The sequence below is a fragment of the Leptodactylus fuscus genome, chromosome 4 (assembly GCF_031893055.1).
Source record: "Leptodactylus fuscus isolate aLepFus1 chromosome 4, aLepFus1.hap2, whole genome shotgun sequence".
Taxonomy (NCBI): Eukaryota; Metazoa; Chordata; class Amphibia; order Anura; family Leptodactylidae; genus Leptodactylus; species Leptodactylus fuscus.
The window spans coordinates 64,137,969-64,158,420 of record NC_134268.1 but is presented as its reverse complement, the minus strand read 5'-3'; the positions used below and the strand labels follow the sequence as shown (position 1 = coordinate 64,158,420).

The 20,452-nt window shown below is 42.1% G+C and overlaps 1 protein-coding gene across 5 annotated transcripts in view; it reads right to left on the bottom strand.

The window, feature by feature from the left end:
* Nucleotides 1–20,452, bottom strand: part of TRAPPC8 (trafficking protein particle complex subunit 8) — a 57,912-nt gene that overhangs the window by 2,225 nt on the left and 35,235 nt on the right. For all 5 annotated transcript variants that reach the window (XM_075270577.1, XM_075270578.1, XM_075270579.1 and 2 more), the window contains 13 exons: nt 19,287–19,481; nt 17,421–17,581; nt 15,937–16,011; nt 15,654–15,780; nt 15,259–15,416; nt 12,428–12,870; nt 11,123–11,270; nt 8,731–8,827; nt 6,084–6,155; nt 5,445–5,503; nt 4,474–4,647; nt 1,642–1,743; nt 664–809 (listed from right to left, as the gene is read on the bottom strand). In XM_075270577.1, coding sequence (XP_075126678.1) covers nt 664–809; nt 1,642–1,743; nt 4,474–4,647; nt 5,445–5,503; nt 6,084–6,155; nt 8,731–8,827; nt 11,123–11,270; nt 12,428–12,870; nt 15,259–15,416; nt 15,654–15,780; nt 15,937–16,011; nt 17,421–17,581; nt 19,287–19,481 — 1,957 coding nt within the window. The remainder of the gene's footprint in view (nt 1–663; nt 810–1,641; nt 1,744–4,473; nt 4,648–5,444; nt 5,504–6,083; nt 6,156–8,730; nt 8,828–11,122; nt 11,271–12,427; nt 12,871–15,258; nt 15,417–15,653; nt 15,781–15,936; nt 16,012–17,420; nt 17,582–19,286; nt 19,482–20,452) is intronic.

Genomic DNA, 20,452 nt, shown 5'->3' with positions numbered 1-20,452 from the left:
GGGGGGGGGGGGGGGGGGGGGAGATGGGAAAACCAGGGTAACCTCAGACAAACCACAGTGGAATGACTGATGGGAGAGTGTCCCTAGTACACCCGGCCTACATTGTGTCCTGGTCATGCCAAGAAAGACTCCCGCCCCTGGTAAGTACTGAACCTGGTAAAGAACCTGTGCCCTAATGCATTTTGTCCTATATTTACCAGGACTCATGAGGGGATTTTCAATGGATGGAGCTGGTTTTCTTCTCCGTCTATAAGAGGAGTACACAGGTGCACAGTCGGGCATTCGTACAGTAACTAGGCTGTACTACAGTCATGCGCTCGCACAGTGTGACGGCTTACTATCGGGGCCTGCATTTAGGTGCTCCTCTGCATTTATTTCTATGTACATTTGTGGAGGCCATTTTCAGTACTTTGCTAAAAGTTAGGCTTTATCAATTTTCCATGCTTTTTATTACATATTATCACTAGCAATTGTAAGTAAATATTGAAAGGAGTTTTTTTTTTTTCTTTTTTTTGGTTCGTGTAAGAGTCTGGTAGAAAATAGAGCTGTTCTATCCACTTGCATGTGTTTGTTTTTTTTTTGTTTTTTTTTATAAAAGAAAAAGTGAATGCCCAAAAATAGGAAACCTTTTGCATAGATAAGACTCAGAGCAAATGAAATTACCTTTTCTGATGGAAGGGATGATTGAAAGATTCTGGGTAGTGAAGGCTAGTTTTTACTAGATTGGAGAGTTGTTCCGGTGATGGTCTCACTGCTACAGTCGTTTGTTCTGGTCTACTAAACTTAAGTAGAACCATTTCTGGCTGCTCCTTCATCGGAAAAGAACACAGATTTATAAGTGGGAATTTAACAATGTTTAGAGTTTGATATCCATCAGTTAGGTCTGATTCACATCTGTGTTCGGGCCATTCCGTTCCCCTATCCGCATGAAAAATGTGAAGAGGAAAATCCTGCAAGCAGCACTTTTCTCTCCGCATTTTTCATGTGGAAACCACACGGACCCTATTATAGTCTATGGGGTCTGCGGGTTTCCTTAGGTAACCGCTTTTTTATGCGGATTAGGTTTCCGTTTGGGGGGTCCCCAAGCAGACTTCCAAATGGAAACCCATGCACAGATGTGAACAGGTCCTGCATAAACATTTTTTTTTTCCTATAAAGGACTAGTCTATGCCCAGGACTGCCATTTACAGGGATTGAAAGATCACAGATTTGTTCCTTAAAAAATACCTTTCATGTCCTCTAACATCGGCTGTGTTATATACCCCTGGGAAGCTGACAGCGTGCTGAATGTCACCTTACCAGCGGAATATTACCGTACATGGCCAATGCTGATTTCTGGTGACACCCCGCCTACACACAGTGATTGACAGATTTCCCTGTATACAGAAAGCTGTCAATCACTGTGTGGACGAGGTAAGTAGGACTATTTCTCCTAGAAGTCCTTCAAAATTTAGGCTAAGGCCACATGGGCATTCTGCAGCAAAAAAAAGCACTATGGGGAAACCGTCGGCGCTTCCATATTTATAATTGACAATACGTTACATTGCGCTATGCATTACGTTGAGTGATGGGCTGTATGCGCCAAAGTTGTTACTGTAAAATTATTGCTGTAGTTAACAGATAGTGTTATCAATGGATCACCTGCTTTTGTGGGAAAGACAATGCCTCTACTCCGATGGTGTGCAGCGTCACATGATGCTGGCCTTCTAAAATGAGCTGTTTGTTATCTTCTATCACATATGCCTGAAATGAGAAGTCCAGAAATGTATAACTTTCTAGCACTGCGGATAATGGCAAGCATCAAATGTTACTAAAGAGTAACTATATGCAAGGCCCATAGCCATTTTCCTCATTACAGATTAACCCATGTCCAGGATGAGTTCCAGGACAGACGGGAATAAGATAACCCAGCGTGGAGTTACAATAGGACTGCTTTTCTTTTCTAGTTTTAACCCCTTCAAGACTGCTCACTAGAGATGAGCGAGTAGTATTCGATCAAATAGGTATTCAAAATACTCGTACTCGATCGAGTACCACTCGCTATTCAAATGGAAAGATTCGATGCAGAACCAGTGTTGATTGGCCGAATGCTATACAGTCGGCCAATCAACGCTGGTTCTTCTCCTACCTTTAGAAGTCTTCTCCGTGCAGCGTCCCCACAGCGTCTTCCAGCTCTGAATTCACTCTGCCAGGCATCGGGCCTGGGCAGAACTGACTGCGCATGCCCGCGCTACAAGAAAATGGCTGCTTTGACTGTAAGCGGCCATTTTCTTGTAGTGCAGGCATGCGCAGTCAGCTCTGCCCAGGCCCGATGCCTGGCAGAGTGAATTCAGAGCCGGAAGACGCCACGGGAACGCTGCGCGGAGAAGACTTTTTGGAGAATCCAGCCGGACCCTCACTCATGGACTTGGTAAGTATAATTTGATTGAATGTTGCCTAACCCTGAAACGAGCATTCCCCCCCCATAGACTATAATAGGATTCGATATTCGATTCGAGTAGTCGAATATTGAGGGGCTACTTGAAACAAATATCGAGTATTTAAGTACTCGTTCATCTCTACTGCTCACCAATAATATAAGATGGGTGGGAGCCACACGGTTGCTCAGTGGTTAGCACTGCAGCCTTGCAGCGCTGGGTCCTGGTGTTCAAATCCCGCCAAGAGCAAAAAACCATCTGCAAGGAGTTTGTATGTTCTCCCCGTGTTAGCATGGATTTCCATCCCATATTCCAAAACAGACATACTGATCATACAATCTACATTTAAAAAAATAAATAAAAAAAAAAAATATATAAGAAGATGGGTGCAAGAGGCAAGCAGGCTAAGGAATTAGGCCTGTGCCATATTACACAGATGCGGCTGTACTGTACATTAATAATATGATCACAAAAAGTGTGAGCGGTAAAAAAAAAAAAAAGCAAGCCATGGATTATTTCCATTGAGCAAGAGAGTAAAAAATCCATGTGGACTGATTCAATAATATAGATACTGATATTTACTGCAATGATTGGTTTGTGACATTGGAAATATTTTTACTCCGGCTGTACCCGGGGTGCATCCTTGTTTATTTGTATGCCACAGTGTTAAGGTTTTTTTTCCAAGACAATCATACTGATGATCCATGATTAGGACAGGTCACCATTATTATATCAGTAAAGTCAACACCAAGGACCCCTGCAGATCACTGGTTTGAAGAGCTTGTGGCATGTGGTGAACTTTCCCTATTCAGACCAGTGACATCATGACCATTGGTCAGTTAGCCATGTCTACAGCTTAAGGCTTGTTCACATCTGCGCCCAGATCTCCGTCTGTCGGGTTCAGTCTTTAAACCCGACAGACCGTGAGCGCCGGTGAGCGTTTTGTGCTCTCTGCCGCGAAACAGTTTTTTTTTTTTTTTTAACCGGACACAAAGTCCTGCATTTCCGGTTAAAAAAAAAAAGGACAAAAAACGGTTTCACCACGGAGAGCACAAAACGCTAACCGGCACTCACAGCCGGACACTTTTCAGACCCATTCAAATGAATGGGTTTGAAAACTGACTGCAGGTTTCTGTCTCCTGCCCAGTTTCGGGCAGGAAACAGAAACCTGCATAACAGAGGCCGGGACACAGCTGTGAACCCGGCCTTAGTCTCAATCAAATGTGTGGGGCTGAGTTGCAATACTAAGTGTTGCCACTATACATTGCTAAGCAGTGGAAAAGTCATCACTATTTATTTGTTTGTTTTTTTTTTTTGTGCTATTAACAAAGTTATGATTATTTTATAATTTGGGCGGATATTTCCATGGTCCCTACAATTAATAACTGCAGAGTTATAATATGAATATAAAACTCCACTGACTCACACTACCAGTCAGTGCTGTATGCAGAACCTCCGGTGTATTCTATGAGATACAGCTTCAGAATGTCTCATGCTTGTGAATAATAGGTTTCTCCCTGTCAGCTCTTAAAAGCAGAAGACAGAACTATATGAATGAAGCAGCAGGTGACAATACTCAGCAACTTAGTATACTCAAATGAGTGTGGCCGAGCTGCAGTAAAGAAGAATTTAGCTTATTCACAAATGTATACAATAACACTCAAAGTATCTAGACTTTGGCTACTCCAGTATATCTAAAACAATGAAGCAACTCTGCACCTGCATGCCTATGTAAACCTGGGATTCTCCATGGCTACAGACTACAACAAGCATTAGGAAGTCTGCTGTCATCTGTTGCTAGTTTAGGTTTACATAACATGTGAAATGAGGATCAGTTTGTGGCACAAAGGGTCAAAATATTCCTTTCGGACATATTAGAGAGTACTTCCCTTCTTTTTGGAGCCATGGTCCCATTAGATCTTCTGAATGGCATCTATACTTAAAGAGTCAATTGTAAAACAGATTCCAACCTTCAACAAAGTGATAGCAGGATGGAAGTAGTGTAATATGACTGATACATGTAACCCTGGAGGACCATTGTATGCACTAGACTCACCTTCCACAATACAATGATATTAAGGGGCACTTCACTGCATTTCTGTATCAACCGAACTGACTCATCCGGTAAGGTTTTCATTGATCCATTTGTATGTGGCAGATGTTTCTTCTTAAACTGTGATAAGCAACTTCGGAAAAAAAAATCTGCACAGGGAGTGGTGGAACTTATTATCTGCAAAATAGAAACACATTACAATGAACTGTTGCATCACCTTCACACACTATGGCAAACAGGCAAAAACTTGTAATGCATTTCTGTTTCAAGAATCATATTGTTCTCCAGCAACAACCTCCATCCTCTAGGTATGCTAGGGATGATACAGAGGGAGGTGAGAAAGCAGATACCTGTCTACAAGAACTAAGCTTTGATTCACAATCGCTTGTTCATGTTTACTTTTGTTAAAGGTTTTCTCTTTGGCCCTATATGCAAGTTTCACACTTGTAACTGTACTTGACATGTGGATGTTCGACATATCTGGACCCCGAACAAACCTGCAGATCTAGCAGCCTCTAAGCACTGGAAGCTACAGAAGGGGACCCGGGAGTGGAAGCAGTGTCCTCCAATGAAAGTAATAGGATCAGAGCTGCAGCACTATCCACTAAGTGGCTGCGGTGGAACTTCAGCTCCGCGTCTATTACTTGAAAAGGAGCAGACGGTTTCCAATCCTGGAGTCCAACGGCTGCTGGAGCAGCTGATCTGAGTGGGGTATGATCAGATACAGACTGTGGATAGGCCATCAGCATGAAACATCTGGAATTAAGGGTAAGAAACCTCTTTAATACATATACTAAGGCGACTAGTATGCTGACACCCTGAGGGCTTGCACAAAGCCGTGCAATCATCAAAAAAACATCCTTGTCTATATCCAGAAAATAAAACCTCCTCGCACATTACAGTGTAGCATAGCTATTGTGTAAAGACCCATCCACCTGTGTCAGTCTCAGATTTCACGAGCCAAAATAACATACCTGTTCTCCTCCAAAAACAATGTCCCCAAAGGTGTACTTGTCTGATGACTGCTCAGCACCTAAATATCATAGACATAGGTATATTCAGAGCAATGGCAAAATGGGTGTTATTTGTTCAGTTGTTCAACTAGTGCAGGATCTTTGCTTGCAATATCCTGGCGCATGTACACATTACACTATGTTCACACTAGCGTTCAGGATTCCGTTATTCTGGTCCACTAGGGGATGTGAAAAACACTCAGTTTTCCCCAAAAACAGAAGAGAGAAAAATGCTGCTTGAAGGACCTGCTGCATATTTTAAGCTGAATGGGGGAGGGAGCGGTCACCCAACACTAGTGTAACCGTAGCCTTATTCTGAAGAAATAAAAAAGGTAACCACTGGCGTGTCAGTCACCGTCACACACCCCAAACCTTCACCTGTATGCAAACAGCTCACCAGCCATGAATTATTCTCCAAAGGTGAACATCCTAGGGCTAAACTGATGCACTGCTCACATAGTGGCTGGATATAACACAGCGGCAGAATTCTAACCAATATGTACATTTATTTTTAACATACCGTCATCCAACTCTTAATGCTAATTTAGTAATGTAAACTGAATATATTAAACCATTACTTACAAGAAATTACTACCTTACCTACAGAGGATTGTTTGCAGCGAACCACTTTGAAGCACATTTTAGCCCTCTCTCTGCTGGTCAGTTTAGTATCTAGTATGGAAAAATACAACTTTAGTACAATCCTATATTCTTAATAATGCACAGTTACATTATATTACTATACATCACCCCATGCTACACTCCTCACATTGAAAACCACCAGTACACGCTTTGTGTTAACATCAAGGAATGCTGGGGAATCTGTGCTCTGAAGCCAACAGATTTGTGAATGCCGTTCTGGACCACGGTAATAGGTGTGAACAAGATATGTAATGCAATGTATTTACAAAATAACTGTGGAATCAGGCTCACATAACGGCAGCCCTTACCTATGGCTTTCCACTGGGGGAATGGTCTGTACCAAAACCTGCATTCAAATACATACCTAGGTGCATCTACTCACTTTAATAGAGGAAATAGAGTGCAAAGGATCAGACTCCAGGCCAAAGTGTTACTTATTTCTTGATCTGTAAGCCCCATGAAAATGGATCCGGCGAGGAATACATCTGAATGCAGTGTATGGCAAATGAAACGTATTCCCCATACCCATCATACTTTGTATATAAAAACTTAGACTTGTACTGTAATTTACTAAAATGTGGACTCATGGGCAAGGCTCAAAATGCAGCTTTCTAGGGTCTTGAACATTTGGCAGTATTATGCCTTTATTTTTCTAGAGATCCCATGACTCGATCAAAGTGTAAGTGACAGAACCTGTGTGTGATCTCAGGGAGATTGTACTGTTCTGTACTATGGAGTCATACACTTAGGATCTAACATGTGCATGGGCCTAATACGCATCAGCTCTAAATCTTTTCCATAACCAACGGCAAAGAAGCAGGCAAGGGGCAACAGATGCAATATAGTACAGTGCGTCCTGGATGGCTCCCCATGGACAGAAGAAGAAACTATTCTATAAAATGTACTTTATAAAGATATAGAATATTGTTGTATAGGGGAAAGACAATACAATTCCTTCAGAAAACAAAAGCGACCACAAATTTTCCTCCCCAAAAATAACAAAAAAGTAATGTCGGAGGACTTCAGGGGGACTAGCAATTAGGAAAATGCCAACCACCTATATTGTCTTGCGACAGTTGTTACCCACTAGTGACAATATTTACCGTATTTTTCGGACTATAAGACGCACTTTTTTTCCTCCCAATATGGGAGGAAAATGTGTGTGCGTCTTATAGTCCGAATGCAGCGTGTGCAGCGTCTGTGTCCTGTCTATGAGAATCAAAAGGAGAGCAGCACAGTGCCTGCCTGCTCTACCCCTCCTTCCCTGTCTGTGTCGCATCATTGCAGGAGCGAGATATGAGAGGCAGGGAAGTAGGGGCGGGCCAGACAGGTGAAGGAAGCGTGGTTTCAAGCTTGCCGAGAAAACCACGCCTCCTTCTCTTCACTGCCTCTCAGATCTGGCTCCTGCAATGAAGCCACACAGACAGGGAGGGAGGGGCGGGCCAAACGGGAGGAGGAGGCGTGGTTTTCTCGGCAAGCTTGAAACCACGCCTCCTTCACCCGTCTGGCCCGCCCCTACTTCCCTGCCTGTGTGGCTTCATTGCAGGAGCAAGATCTGAGAGGCAGTGAAGGAGGGACGAGCCAGACGGGTGAAAGAGGCGTGTTTTCAAGTTTGCTTAGAAAACCACACCTCCTTCACCCATCTGGCCCACCCCTTTTTCTCTTCTTGCATAGCTTCACTGCAGGGTGTCTCTTTCCATCCATGGATGATATATATATATATATATATATATATATATATATATATATATATATATATATATGTTCAAATCACCCCCATATCCCTAGAATACATATAAAACAAAAACCATTACTGTTGAAACACATACACATTTGGTATCCCTGTGTCCGAAAGCCCCCGGTTCTATTTACATTGGTGAAATATTATATTATTAGGTTATTAAATATTTCACCAATTTTTTTTGCTTAAAATTAAGTCTTATAGTCCAAAAAATACGGTAATTCTTCCAGTTCCTGTTCCCAATATTGCAGAGTAAGAGGCTTTAAATGGTCACCACTAACTTCATTTATTACATTTGCTTGTAATGTTCCATGCGGTGTAATATAGTTTAGCAGAGAGAAATTTGCCTCCTTTCATGTATTTTCACTATGAAATTATAGCTGAATTTGGTATTGCTATCACACCGGGACAGAAGATCACAGAGATATCATATTAGAGTTCACAAAAGAAGTCTATGGAGATGAGAGAGCAGTAGTGTGGTGGAGCCCAAGGAGAAAGGAGACCACACTGAGTCCACAGCAGAGAACTAAACTTTGTATCTCACTCCAAGTCCTGTATTCACATGAATACAGGTCAATACTCCTCATCAGTATCCTATATAATATTATAGGGCACAATCTTCTCTACTTTTCATGTGCTATTTATGATAGACATAATAGCAGCTAGTCTTAAACCTCCAGCTCAGGGAGAAGTGAAAACTGGAAGTGAAGTCTGCATAATGTAAAACTCTTAAAAACGCATATAATAAGACATAAGGGTTAGAAATAACGTACACATGCTGCGCTATGCAAAGTTTCCTATAAAGTTATGTGCATTTTAAAAGAGACTGCTCTCTATAAATTCTCTTGGCCCAAAACAACGTACCTTTATCTGCTGTAGGGTTGACAGACTTCTGCAGCTTCCAGTTTCTACTACTGCTGGATACTTGCACTATATGAAATTCTTTAACACCTGCTTCACTCTAGAATCCAAACAGAAAAAGATGTTAAGCCTCATGCACACTACAAAGTGTATTGTCAGTGTGCCAAGTGGTTTTCAGGGTTAGCAGACTGACCCATTCATTTCTTTGCCCCATACATATAGCCATGTATCCTCACCGGCCCGTGTATGTGGCAAGACTCAGAACAGGTGTTATTCCTGTCTGTTTTGTGACCTAGGTTTACTAAGACGTCACATCACGGCCGACATCAATGTGCCATCTGTGCTGTCCAATCACGGCCTGGCTACATGTGCGCCATCGTGTGCATGTAAAGTAACTCTAAACAACAGTAGTAATATGATCATGCATGATTGAGACAGCGTCTACGATTACAATACCTGAATCTGTTTTAGATTTAGACCTGTAATATCTTTCACACCATTTTTAGACCACTAGTAACTTTGTCATAATCCTTCTTATAGAGCCATTGCCTTTACCAGTCCAGCTTTAAAGAGGACCTTTCACCATTTGTGGCACATGCGGTTTAATACACCGCTAGAAAGCTGAATTCAGCGCACTATTGGCTTTCCAGTTCTGTGCCCCCGGTGAAGAGCTATCAGTGCCGTTACCGTAGCTCTTCACTGTCAGAAGGGTGTTTCTGACAGTCAGTCAGGAACGCCCTTCCTCACAGTAGCGCCTATAGCACTGTACTGTGAGAGTGAGGAGGAACGCCCCCTCCCCTCCTGATAGTGCTTGTCCATAGACGAATACTGGGAGGACGTTCCTCACCGCTCTCACTGTACAGCGCTATAGACGCTGCTGTGAGGAAGGGTGTTCCTGATAGAAGGGCGTTTCTGACAGACAGTGAAGAGCTACGGTACTGGCACCGATTGGTCTTCACTGGGGGTACAGATAGAGAAAGCCGATAGTGCGCTGAATTCAGCGCATTGTCAGCTTTCTAGTGGTGTATTAAAACGCATGTGCCCCAGATGGTGAAAGGTCCTCTTTAAGCTACACATACGCTGGAGTCTTTACACAGCCAGAGCAGCTGATTCACCACATTTGCTGCCTGCTGTTGGTCCCCCACACTGACCAAAGGCAAATATCTGTGGAAAGACCCACCTGACTTTCTGCATCTTTCATTTGTTTTCGAGTACAGTCTCATATCAAAGGCCAGAGCAGCTCCAGCGGGTTTGCGACAACTGTTTTGACCTTGTGAACACTTACTACATGCACAATGAAAGCTCCTGGCACACATGCGAAATACAGACCCCCAATGACCTGTTGGCATGTAGCCATTTTTTCCCCACCATATAGGAAAATACAACAGACTGCACTTTCCTAAATAGTACAAGACTGCAAAAAACAGGTTTTTTTTACCACCGTTATTGTAAGTCTATAAAGTGGGATATACAACAGAGATACATTGGAGTTATATATTAGCGGATACTACCAATGCATACCTCCAAAGTATACCCAAAAAGATGTGAACACAGGAAGAAAAACGAGACAAGACCCAGACTGTAGAAAATGTAAACGTGCTGTGACAACCTAAAAAAGTTTCAGGTTTGTTTTTCTCAATTATTGTGGTTGACATTAAATACGTTTGCGTTTATTTGTGGTTACTGACTTACTATGTGGATAAAAACTGTAAAGATGTAATAAGCTGTGAGAATAGAAAGTGCATAATGTGTAAAAAATTATTCACAGTACCAGAGCTGGCCCTTACCCTTCTCCGCGTGGAATAAATCTCAGACCTGTCAGATGATGTCACAGTAGGTTTTTGTGATTTCAAGCTCCAACGCCTCCCAAAAACCAGCTATAATGCCCTTTACCGTTTCCGAGACTTTCAGATATAAATATTATCACAGTGCTATTTCTCCACACTAGGGAACTCTCAAATTGATGTGAGATATAACATGAATTTAAAGGGGTTTTCAATCTTTGTAAGAATTCACTCTATCTATAGCATAAGGAATAGCTTGCAGATTGGAAAGGGGGTCTGACTGCTAAAACTCCCACCAATAAAGTGGAGCAGTGTTTGGGAAATGCATACACCACTCCACTTATTTCAATGGGAATGTCGCAGATAGCTGAAGTATAGGGTTCCCACTGAAATAGATGGAGCAATGTGTGAACTTCCCAACCATCGCTCCATTCAGGACAGGTCTCAAAACTCCCACATTCTATTGATGGGAGGGAGTCCAACTGCTCAGAAACTCCCCAATCTCCAGGTTATCTCTGCTATGGATAAGAACGTGCTAAAATGGGAGACATCCCTTATCCTAGATGGATTGTGCTTTGAGTAAATGTTCAGCAACATTCGTGACAACTCACCGTATTCATATTTTCTACATCCACAAATGCAAGCATGTTTCCTCCTTTGCCTTCCTCATCTTCTAGTGCATTGCTTCTGGAGATAGTAGCTCGAACATTCAAGGACTTGCTGGTACATATAACTGCAGTATGTCTTAACACTCTGTGGCTAAAAAAAAAAAAAAAAGAAATCTGTTGTTTAACCATCCCCAAAAGTAACAATGTACACGCTATACGTTGCCTTAGATGTCCGTTTTGTTCATTCATAACTCTACTCTATGATCTATCATTGTGTCAAACCCATACAATAATGATCTGACTCCCCGGGGATGTCTTGCTGCATATAACCCACCTTAAAATAATAGAAACCCAAATGCCTCCAAGTACAGACTACATGACCAACAGGAGTGCGTGCTCAGGTATATATGTAGTATACATTAACAACTACAATATAAAGAAGTGAATAAAAGAAGCATGGTGGAAAATGTAAGACTACACTATCTAGGAACCAAGAAACAAGATAAGTTAGTTATTTGCAGTAAGTCTAAAAGGAATGGTATGAGGCAGATTGATGCCAATGGCTGAACACACCTGCTTTGACCAGAACAGCATAGCGGTCATACCATTCCTATAGCTAGAGGTTTTCTTAAAACCACAACCTATGACGTATTCACATTAAAGGAGTTTACCAGCCAGTATAAATGTCTAGAAAGAGTCACTGGCCGTAATGCTAACCCACAATAAACCAGTCATTTAAGTCCAGAGGGAAGTAGAGACCAAGGCATGCTACAATGAGAGACAAATGGGATCGGTGAGGAGTGTATCACTGCCATTCTGATTCCCTTTACTGGCCAAAGAACCCCTTTAGAGTGGCCCTATTATCTGTGCATCCTCTTAACAAAACTTGCCCCAGTAAATCTGAAAGAGTGGGCGCCTCTCTTCATAGGTTTAGGTTCCTAAACGGGTCCCCTCCTCTGCCATATATGCATGACAATGAGGATCCAAATTGGAAACGTGTGTCTCCGAGAGCTCGTCCACCTTATAGCTGTCAGCCTAAGGAATTATACATTTTAGCGTATAAAAAGTTAGATTTATAATTTTCTATTTCTTCTTTTGATCGATAGACATGTTTTCATTTTGTAACTAATGTGTAGTTATCTATATGCCAGGCCATTAGCCTAAATACATATTACACTTTGGGCAGTCATTTAGGCAAACCTATACCTCAATACCAATCATATAGGCAAAATCACGCTTGTTCTGATACGGCAATTGCCTCTTTAACCGGTTATCACCCAATGTATTAGTATTTGGAGAGAAACCTACCGCATCTGTGACTGCTTTTCTGTGCTTTCATAGTAGAACAAGAAGTTTATTTCATGGACTCCTTCATCATCAGGTCCTCGGAGCCAGAGTGGAAGCTGCACGGATGCACCAGGAGCTAAAACAGAGTCTGTAAGTGGAATATCTACAACCTCCGGCTGGTTTCCATCACCAAAACCAAAGTCTACAGGAGTAACAGATGAAGTCAGCACAGAGCTCCCAGAGGTAGAATCCGTCACAACCGTCTTATAGGCACTGCAGTTCATCGACGCTGCAGGACTTAATGGAGTCCGTACTGCTGTATTGCTGCCAAACGTGAAGAACTCTGGTCTCTTGGACACTACTTTGAGCCCTGTTAGTGGACATTTGCTTACATTCACAAATTCAACGTGGGCTTTTCTGATTTCACCACATAACAGTCCAGTGGGAAAATTTATAAAGAACACCTGCCAAGATAGGAAATAGATGTTAACAGAGCATTAATAAATACAGTGAACATATTACTTTGTCTTCATTCCCGTACTAACCCTGCACTCCCCTTCAGGTTTAATACAGTTATGTTTAAAGGGGTTCTCCAGTTTTCAAAAATTATCTGTGAATACATCCACAGCAATGCTAAATACTCACTGTTCTCTTGTGCAGCCTTTTCTTGGCTTTTGTTTAATTAAGACTCCTTGCATCACTGTTATTCACATGCAATGACCGTGTGAAAAAAAACTACATCTCCCATGATTTCTCTCTCTGCTCTCACTCTCTGTGTCCACTTCCTTCCCCACTCTCCTCCCAATGAAATCACAGGTAATAAATCACTTCCACATTGGGGGTCACATGATGTTTGGTTTGTAAGCTTACTCCTCCCCACCTCCTGTGAGATTCAAACACAGAGTGAGAGCAGGGAGAGGAATCATGGGAAATGCAATTTTTTTTTTTTTTCCAGATTCACTGCATGTAACTAAGGGCGAGTTCACACGGAGGAAAGTGGAGCACAATCTGGCATGTATACACATGTGAGCAGATTGCGCTCGCAAAAAAACCCCATTCATTTCAATGGGAGTTAGGATCGTATACGCAAAATCACGGCCGCAAAATAACGCTGCGTATAAGATCCTAAAACCCATTGAAATTAATGGGATCTTTTTGCAAGCGCAATCTGCTGACGTGTATACGTACCAGATTGCACTCCACTTTCCTCCGTGTGAACTCACCCTAAGAGTGTTTTCACATCATGTGTTTCACGTCAGTTTAACTGATCAGTTAAAAGGATCCATTAGTTTAATCAAAAAACTGGTGCAAACTGATGTCAATTTACGCATCAAAAAAACTGATCCGTTAACAGATTTGCATCAGTTTTTTGCTAATAAAAAATGGCGTTTACTGTATAGGAAAAATATTTTTATAGATTTGTAGAGCGGGCGTTTTCAGACACAGGGATACCTAATGTGTAGGTGTTTCACAGTATTTAAGCACTTTTATATGTGTTCTAGGGAAAGGGGGTGATTTGAATTTTTAATACTTTTTTTTTTAATTTTTTGCATTTATTAGACCCCCTAAGAGGCTTGAACCCCAGGGGGTCTGATCACTAATGCAATGCAGCATAATGGTAATGCATTGCAAAAATCCGGCATTTCTATTGCAGGCTACATAAAGTAGCCTGCAATAGAAAGTAAAGAATGGCCGGCCGGAGCCTTCACAAGGCTTCCAGCTGTCATAGCAACGGAATCCAGGACCCAGAGCTTGCTCAGGGTGCCTGCGATTGCTGGTAAAATGGTGGCACCGGTAAAATGGTGCCTCAGTCAGCTTTGACCGAGGCACCAGAGGGGTTAATGCCCGCAATTAGTGCAGGCATTAGAACATGGTGTCACTGGGCGGCAGATATGTGAAGCACGTGGGGGGGTGGCAGAGGAGCTGTCCCCCAAGCACTACAAGTCACAGCACAAATAAAAAAAATTTGTGCTGTGACTTGTGCTTGGGGGACAGCTCCTATGCCACCCCCCACATGCGCTTCACCTAGTACCATTAGGGGTAGCACATGTGGGGGAGGAGAAGCCACATGTGCTGCCCCTAATGGCTGCTACCCCTTCCCCCACCCCTGGTCCCAGTACTAGAGATTCTGCCATTGTGATCCCCTTAAAGTAAATGTCTACCCCCTCCCTTACCTTGTCCCAGCAGGAATCACTGCCATTTGTGACATCTCCATGGTATTCTTGCTGCCCCTCCCCCAACTCACAATGCTCGCTTGTCCCGGGTACTGAATGAGGTGGGAAAGGGGCAGCACTCATAGCAGCAGATAAAAGAAACAATACATGGAGATGTCACAAATGGCAAAGTGATTCCTGCTGGGACAAGGTAAGGGAGGGGCAGACATTACACCCTAAGGGGATCACAATGACAATCTTTAGTGCTGGGAAAGCTCCTGGGAAAGTTCCTCTCCTTCTCCTTCCGCCCATGCAGAGGGACACTTTCAAGCCACAACGGAGTATTTTATTTTTATTGGAGGCAGTGGGTCCGCTGACTGACACGTTTTTATAAGGTAAACAGCTATAAAAACGTGTCAGTCAGGCGGACCTACAAAACATGATGTGAAAGCACCCTTACAGTGATACAAGTAGAAAATAACAGCCAACAAAAGTGTGCACAAGGGAACAGTGAGGATTTAGCACTGCAGTGGATGTATTTACAGATAATTTTTGGAAGCTGGTTAACCCTTTTAAAGCTATTCCTGCTGCAGCCATTTTTTCTTTTCAGAATTCGGATTTTTTTTTTTTTTTTTTTTAAGCTCTGTCAGCAGTAAACTGGTTATAAACACAACACCAAGAATTGAATGCACTGCTTACCTCCAATAAAGGCATTTGTGGGGTGATAATTGGGTCTAACCGTCGGTCAGGGCCATACTGAATTGATGTTTTTTCTTCTTTTGTACCATTAAGCCTTGGACCTTGTATTTCCAAGTCCTGTCGTCCTCTTACTGACATTCCATTAGATATGAATTTTCCTAAAATAAATACAACAGATCACAAGAAGCCCACAGGTTAGTAAACCTGTACAGTCTTAAAATAATAAAGTTGGATCAGGATATGATAGGTGGAGAGACTGTGAGCCAGGAGATCACATTCTGAGAACACTATAGTTTTAGAACAGAATAATAGATCTTAAGACATAAATTAAGTATTTTATCCCTGTATTATTGGTACAATGCTATGCATAGTATTAAATCATACCATGTTCTTACCTGTTGGTACATTATTAGGTGGAGCGACTCCATCAAGGCTGTTAGCACTCGGAATTGTGCTCAGGTTATAAACTATACCAAGAATGTGCAACTCCCCGGTTTGCTGCGGAAATAGCTTTAGCCTTGCCTGTCAGAACAAAAACATAAGAGAAAAATTACATGGAACTAATTCACAGTGAACTTGTACCCTAAATAGCACTAACGAACTTACAAAAATGTTAAATCTTAATTTTTAAGCAAAATATTCCAAAGAAAAAATATAACAGATGAATGGTCAACTTACAATTTTCGTTTCTTCACTGTTGATTGAAAACTCGCTGATTTCTTCTGTTCCAATCACGTCGCTGAAGCTTTTTCCCTAAAGAGATAAAGGATTCAGCACCAGATAGCCAAAGACGCATCTTTGAAAAAGATTTGTTACTACAACAAAAAAAAGGCTTTAAAGATGCTTTCTCAAGGCTGTTCCGATGCAGAGTTTGTTCACCTCTTCTGCCAAGTCCATCATTTATTAGATACTGCTCCACCAATTCTGGTACAGTTAATAAAATTTTTCTAGCCCCATCATTTACAACCAACAAGTGCACTTTGTTGTGGTCCTTGAAATACTATACACACTGGGTAATGCCAGGAAAGCGGAGTCAGGCAGAAGCAGGTACTGGGTGTGAATCTGAGCTCTGACACTGGCTGCCTCTGACTGGAGCCCTGAATCATACCCCTTTGCCTGCTTCTACCTGACACTGCCCTCCTGACAGTATAGAGCACAAGTAGTGTACCAGGTGCCAAAACTAACTGCACTGACTGGTCAGGAACAGAGGGGGGCTAGAGGAAAGAAAAAAAAAAGTGAAGTTGATAGACGTGATGAAAGGTCCCCTTTAAATTTTTACTGTTTTTATCAATCCAATCCTAGTTTAAACCTATAAACCAGCTTAAAAAATATTGCATCTAGACAGTACACGCGAAAGCATCTTAGTTTCACACATCCAGTTTTGATGGAGTTTATTCAGCCAAAAACAGAGTATCAAGCTTTTCTTTACACTCACCCCACTCTTATATTTTGTGCCAATGCTACAAGCAAATCTAGACTTAAAGTAGAATCCTATCATAACACTTGACCCCAGTTATCAAGAAAACAAGAGAAGGGTATCTACAAGTATTTGTCCAATTGACCCATGTAAATGGATCAGTAGCGGGCATGTACAGCCACCACACCATTCATTTCTACAGGCCTTTGCAAAATCTGCAACCTCAGTGAAGTGAATGGAGCACCACCACTCTATTTATGAGGAATATTGCTGGGAGTTTGACCTCTTGAATCCCCAGCGATTCATCAACCTGTGGTTAGGGGATCAATCTCATTAACAGGAAAATCAAGACAACTCCTTTTTCATTGGAGGCTGGTGCAAGGAGTCCAGCTTCTAATACATCCAGTCAACAGTTAATGAGTGAGAGTCGCTCTTTATTAAAGGGGTTAGTCTATTAAGGACACTTATTCTCTATACTGAGGACCCCCAGCGATCAGGAGAACATGGAACAAAGTCCCCCATGCCACCACTTAGAAAAGCGGAAAAAAAAATAAAAAAATCAACCCAAAACAATGCTTGTGAAACCAGACTTAGCTGGATACTCTTTGCTCTTTACATATCTACATATTACGTCGGTCAGTTAGTGAGTATTTCAATAGGGAAAGGGGAGATGGCTCATTCTACTATAGAAAATGTAAGCCAGGACTGACAATACAGACTGCCTAAGACTGAATATCTGTAAGACCTTTGAGGGCAGATCCTTTTCATTGCTGAACACTTCCTTTGGTTCTTCATTTTGCTTCTGACTAAAATCTTTTGGTTGGAATTTCCACAGGAGGGACAAGTCGGTCAATAATAGGGGAACCTTCAGAGGGTTCTTGAACGACACCTCTACTGTTATGGGCTCTGCAAGGGAAAAAAAAGAGAAAAACATGTTATTAGATATATCAAAATAAAAGGAGACAAGTTATGATTAATACATGAAAAAAGGAGACACCTTCATTACTGTAATACTCTGATTTAAGTGAATAGAGCTGATCTGCAATACACTGGTCTGTCACTACACAGTGGACAAAGCTGTCTGGTTCCTGCGCCATGCATAAGCTGCTGCAAACAGTTGATCAATGGGGTTACTGGGTGTCAGATCCTCACTTATCTAATATTATAACTCTGGAAAATCTCTTTAAGGGCTCGTTCACATCTGCGTCACCCTCTCCGTACTGCAGGTTTCCGTTTCCTGCCTAAAACAGAGGCAGGATACGGAAACCTGCAGGAGTCTCTCTCACTCATTCATTTGAATGGGTGAGAGAGATGTCCGGCCGTGAGCGGCGGTGAGCGTTTTGCGCTCTCCGCCGCGAAACCGGGTTTTATAATCCGGACACAGAGTCGGACATGCAGTACTCTGTGTCCGGATAAAAAAAAAATCCGGTTTCGCGACGGAGAGCATAAAACGCTCACCGCCGCTCACGGCAGGACCCGGTCTGTGGTTTCCGTCTTCTGGCATGCAGAAGACGGAAACCATAGAACGGAGACCCTGAACGCAGGTGTGAACCTAGCGTAACCTGTAGCTGAGTCTTGGGTTCAGCCATCCATGGTGAATAGGATTTATCCGAAGTCCTGCACCTTGCCTTACCTGTAATGATTTGACAAATGGACACTAACAGACAACAGATCAAATCCCATTGAAATGGAGATGCGATCACAGACTGTTTATTATTTTAAACCAAAAGTTTAAAAAAAATAAATAAAAAGAACTGGAAAACCCCTTGAGCCCGGGACCCCACGGGTCGGAAAGTCAGCGATTTTGCCCGTGGCGGAAATGCCGCGGGAAAAATTGTGGCCTTTTACAGCACTTGCAATGTGGATGGGATTCAAGTGAACTCAAGTGAATTCAAGTTCAAGCACTTTGCGGGGGGGGGGGGGGGGGGGGAATAAATATTAAACAAATTTAAAAAAAAAAAAATCGCAGTGCAGACATGCTGCGACTTTCAAAACAGTCGCGGTTTTGAAAATCGCAGCATGTCAATTATATCTACGGAAACGTCGGCAGCTTTCCCGTAGATTTAATTGTAACAGAAAGTGCACGGAGGAAAACTCAGTGAACTTTCTGTTCAAAGCACTGCGGAAAGAACTGCGATGCGTTCACGCGACGGTCGTTCCCGCAGTGCTTTAGAACGGCATTTCCAGCCCATGTGGCCTTAGCCTGAAGCGCTTTCATGGAGGCTGGAATCACACACACAGATTTGGGGCAGCGTTTCATTCATCTTTTGTACTCAAAGTGAAAATGGGAATGTGAAGAAATGGGAAATGTAAAAAAAAAAAAACACTTTACACTTTCCCGCTGGATCCACTTCTGACTTTGATTAAAAAACTGCACGTATCTCCAACATAAAGGAGTTATCTGCAATCTGAGACTATCAGATACGAGAGGCCTGACCCCTGGCACCCCCCATCGATCAGCTTACATATGAGGTTGCAGCGTACTGTTTACCAGAACAGCAGCGTAGATTTTTTTTTTTTTTTTTTTTTTAACATAGAGCCACAACATTTTGCTTGCAAATAAATGGTTCACAATTTGCATCTCATTTTGTGTGTGTAGCGTGTACATTACCTTGCACAACAGCAAGAGGAAATTTGGAGTTATCGGAATTGCTACTTAAACAATACTGCGTTGGCTGAAAGTTAATGGGAAGGATGCCTCTATTGACTACTGCTACCACTTGCTCTTCCAGCTCCCGCCATTGCTGAGAAGATTCACCATCATACTCTTGGTCAAGACTGACATGGGTCGCTGCTTGCTTCTCACCTTTATTTACAGCAGGGAAAAAAAACTTAAGGGTTAAAGTGAAGTTAAAAATTCACAAACCCCCCCCCCCCAAAAAAAAAAAAAACAAAAAAAAAACCACACACCCACTATAAACCACTCACATAAACAAGTAAACCATATTAAAATAACAAAAGGGTAACATCAAACTGTACTAGTGAGGACATCACAATATACAATAACCCTACAAACAAAGTGCTACCTCATGTAAGTCATTTCTATGATTCAAGAATATATGATATACTGTACATACTCAAGTATAAGCCTACCCGAATATCAGCCGAGGCCCCTAAATTTTACCACAAAAAACTGGGAAAACTTATTGACTCGAGTATAAGCCGAGGGGGGGAAATGTAGCAGCTACTGGAAAATTTCAAAAATTAAAATGGTCAGAGTTTTTGGGTGCAGTAGTTGCTGGGAAAGGGGAGGGGGTGTTTTGGTTGTCTGTCTGCCCCTTCCCTGAGCTTGAGGACTGGGTCCCTCCCCCCCCCACTTGGAATTCAGCCTGGATGAACATAGGGTATCTGCAGTGCTCCTATTAACCTCTTCCCAACAGAACAGGAGCACTGCAAATACCCTATATTCAGTAGACTGGGCACTTTCAGACACAGGGATACCTAATGTGTATGTGTTTAACAGCAATTTTCTACTTTTATATGTATTCTAGGGAAGGAAGTGATTTAGAACTTTTATTTTTTTTTAAAGCTTTTTTTCCTCACTATTTTATTGGAGATTCTATACATTACTATTGCGGCTGGTCATAGACTAAATTATTATTTTTTTGCTTGACTCGAGTATAAGCCGAGGGGGGCTTTTTCAGCACAAAAACTATGCTGAAAAACTTGGCTTATACTCGAGTATATAAGGCATATTCTAGAATACACCTCTACAATAACATGTAAGGTGTACAGAAATTACACAATAACTGATCCAGGATTGGTGTTGATATTTTA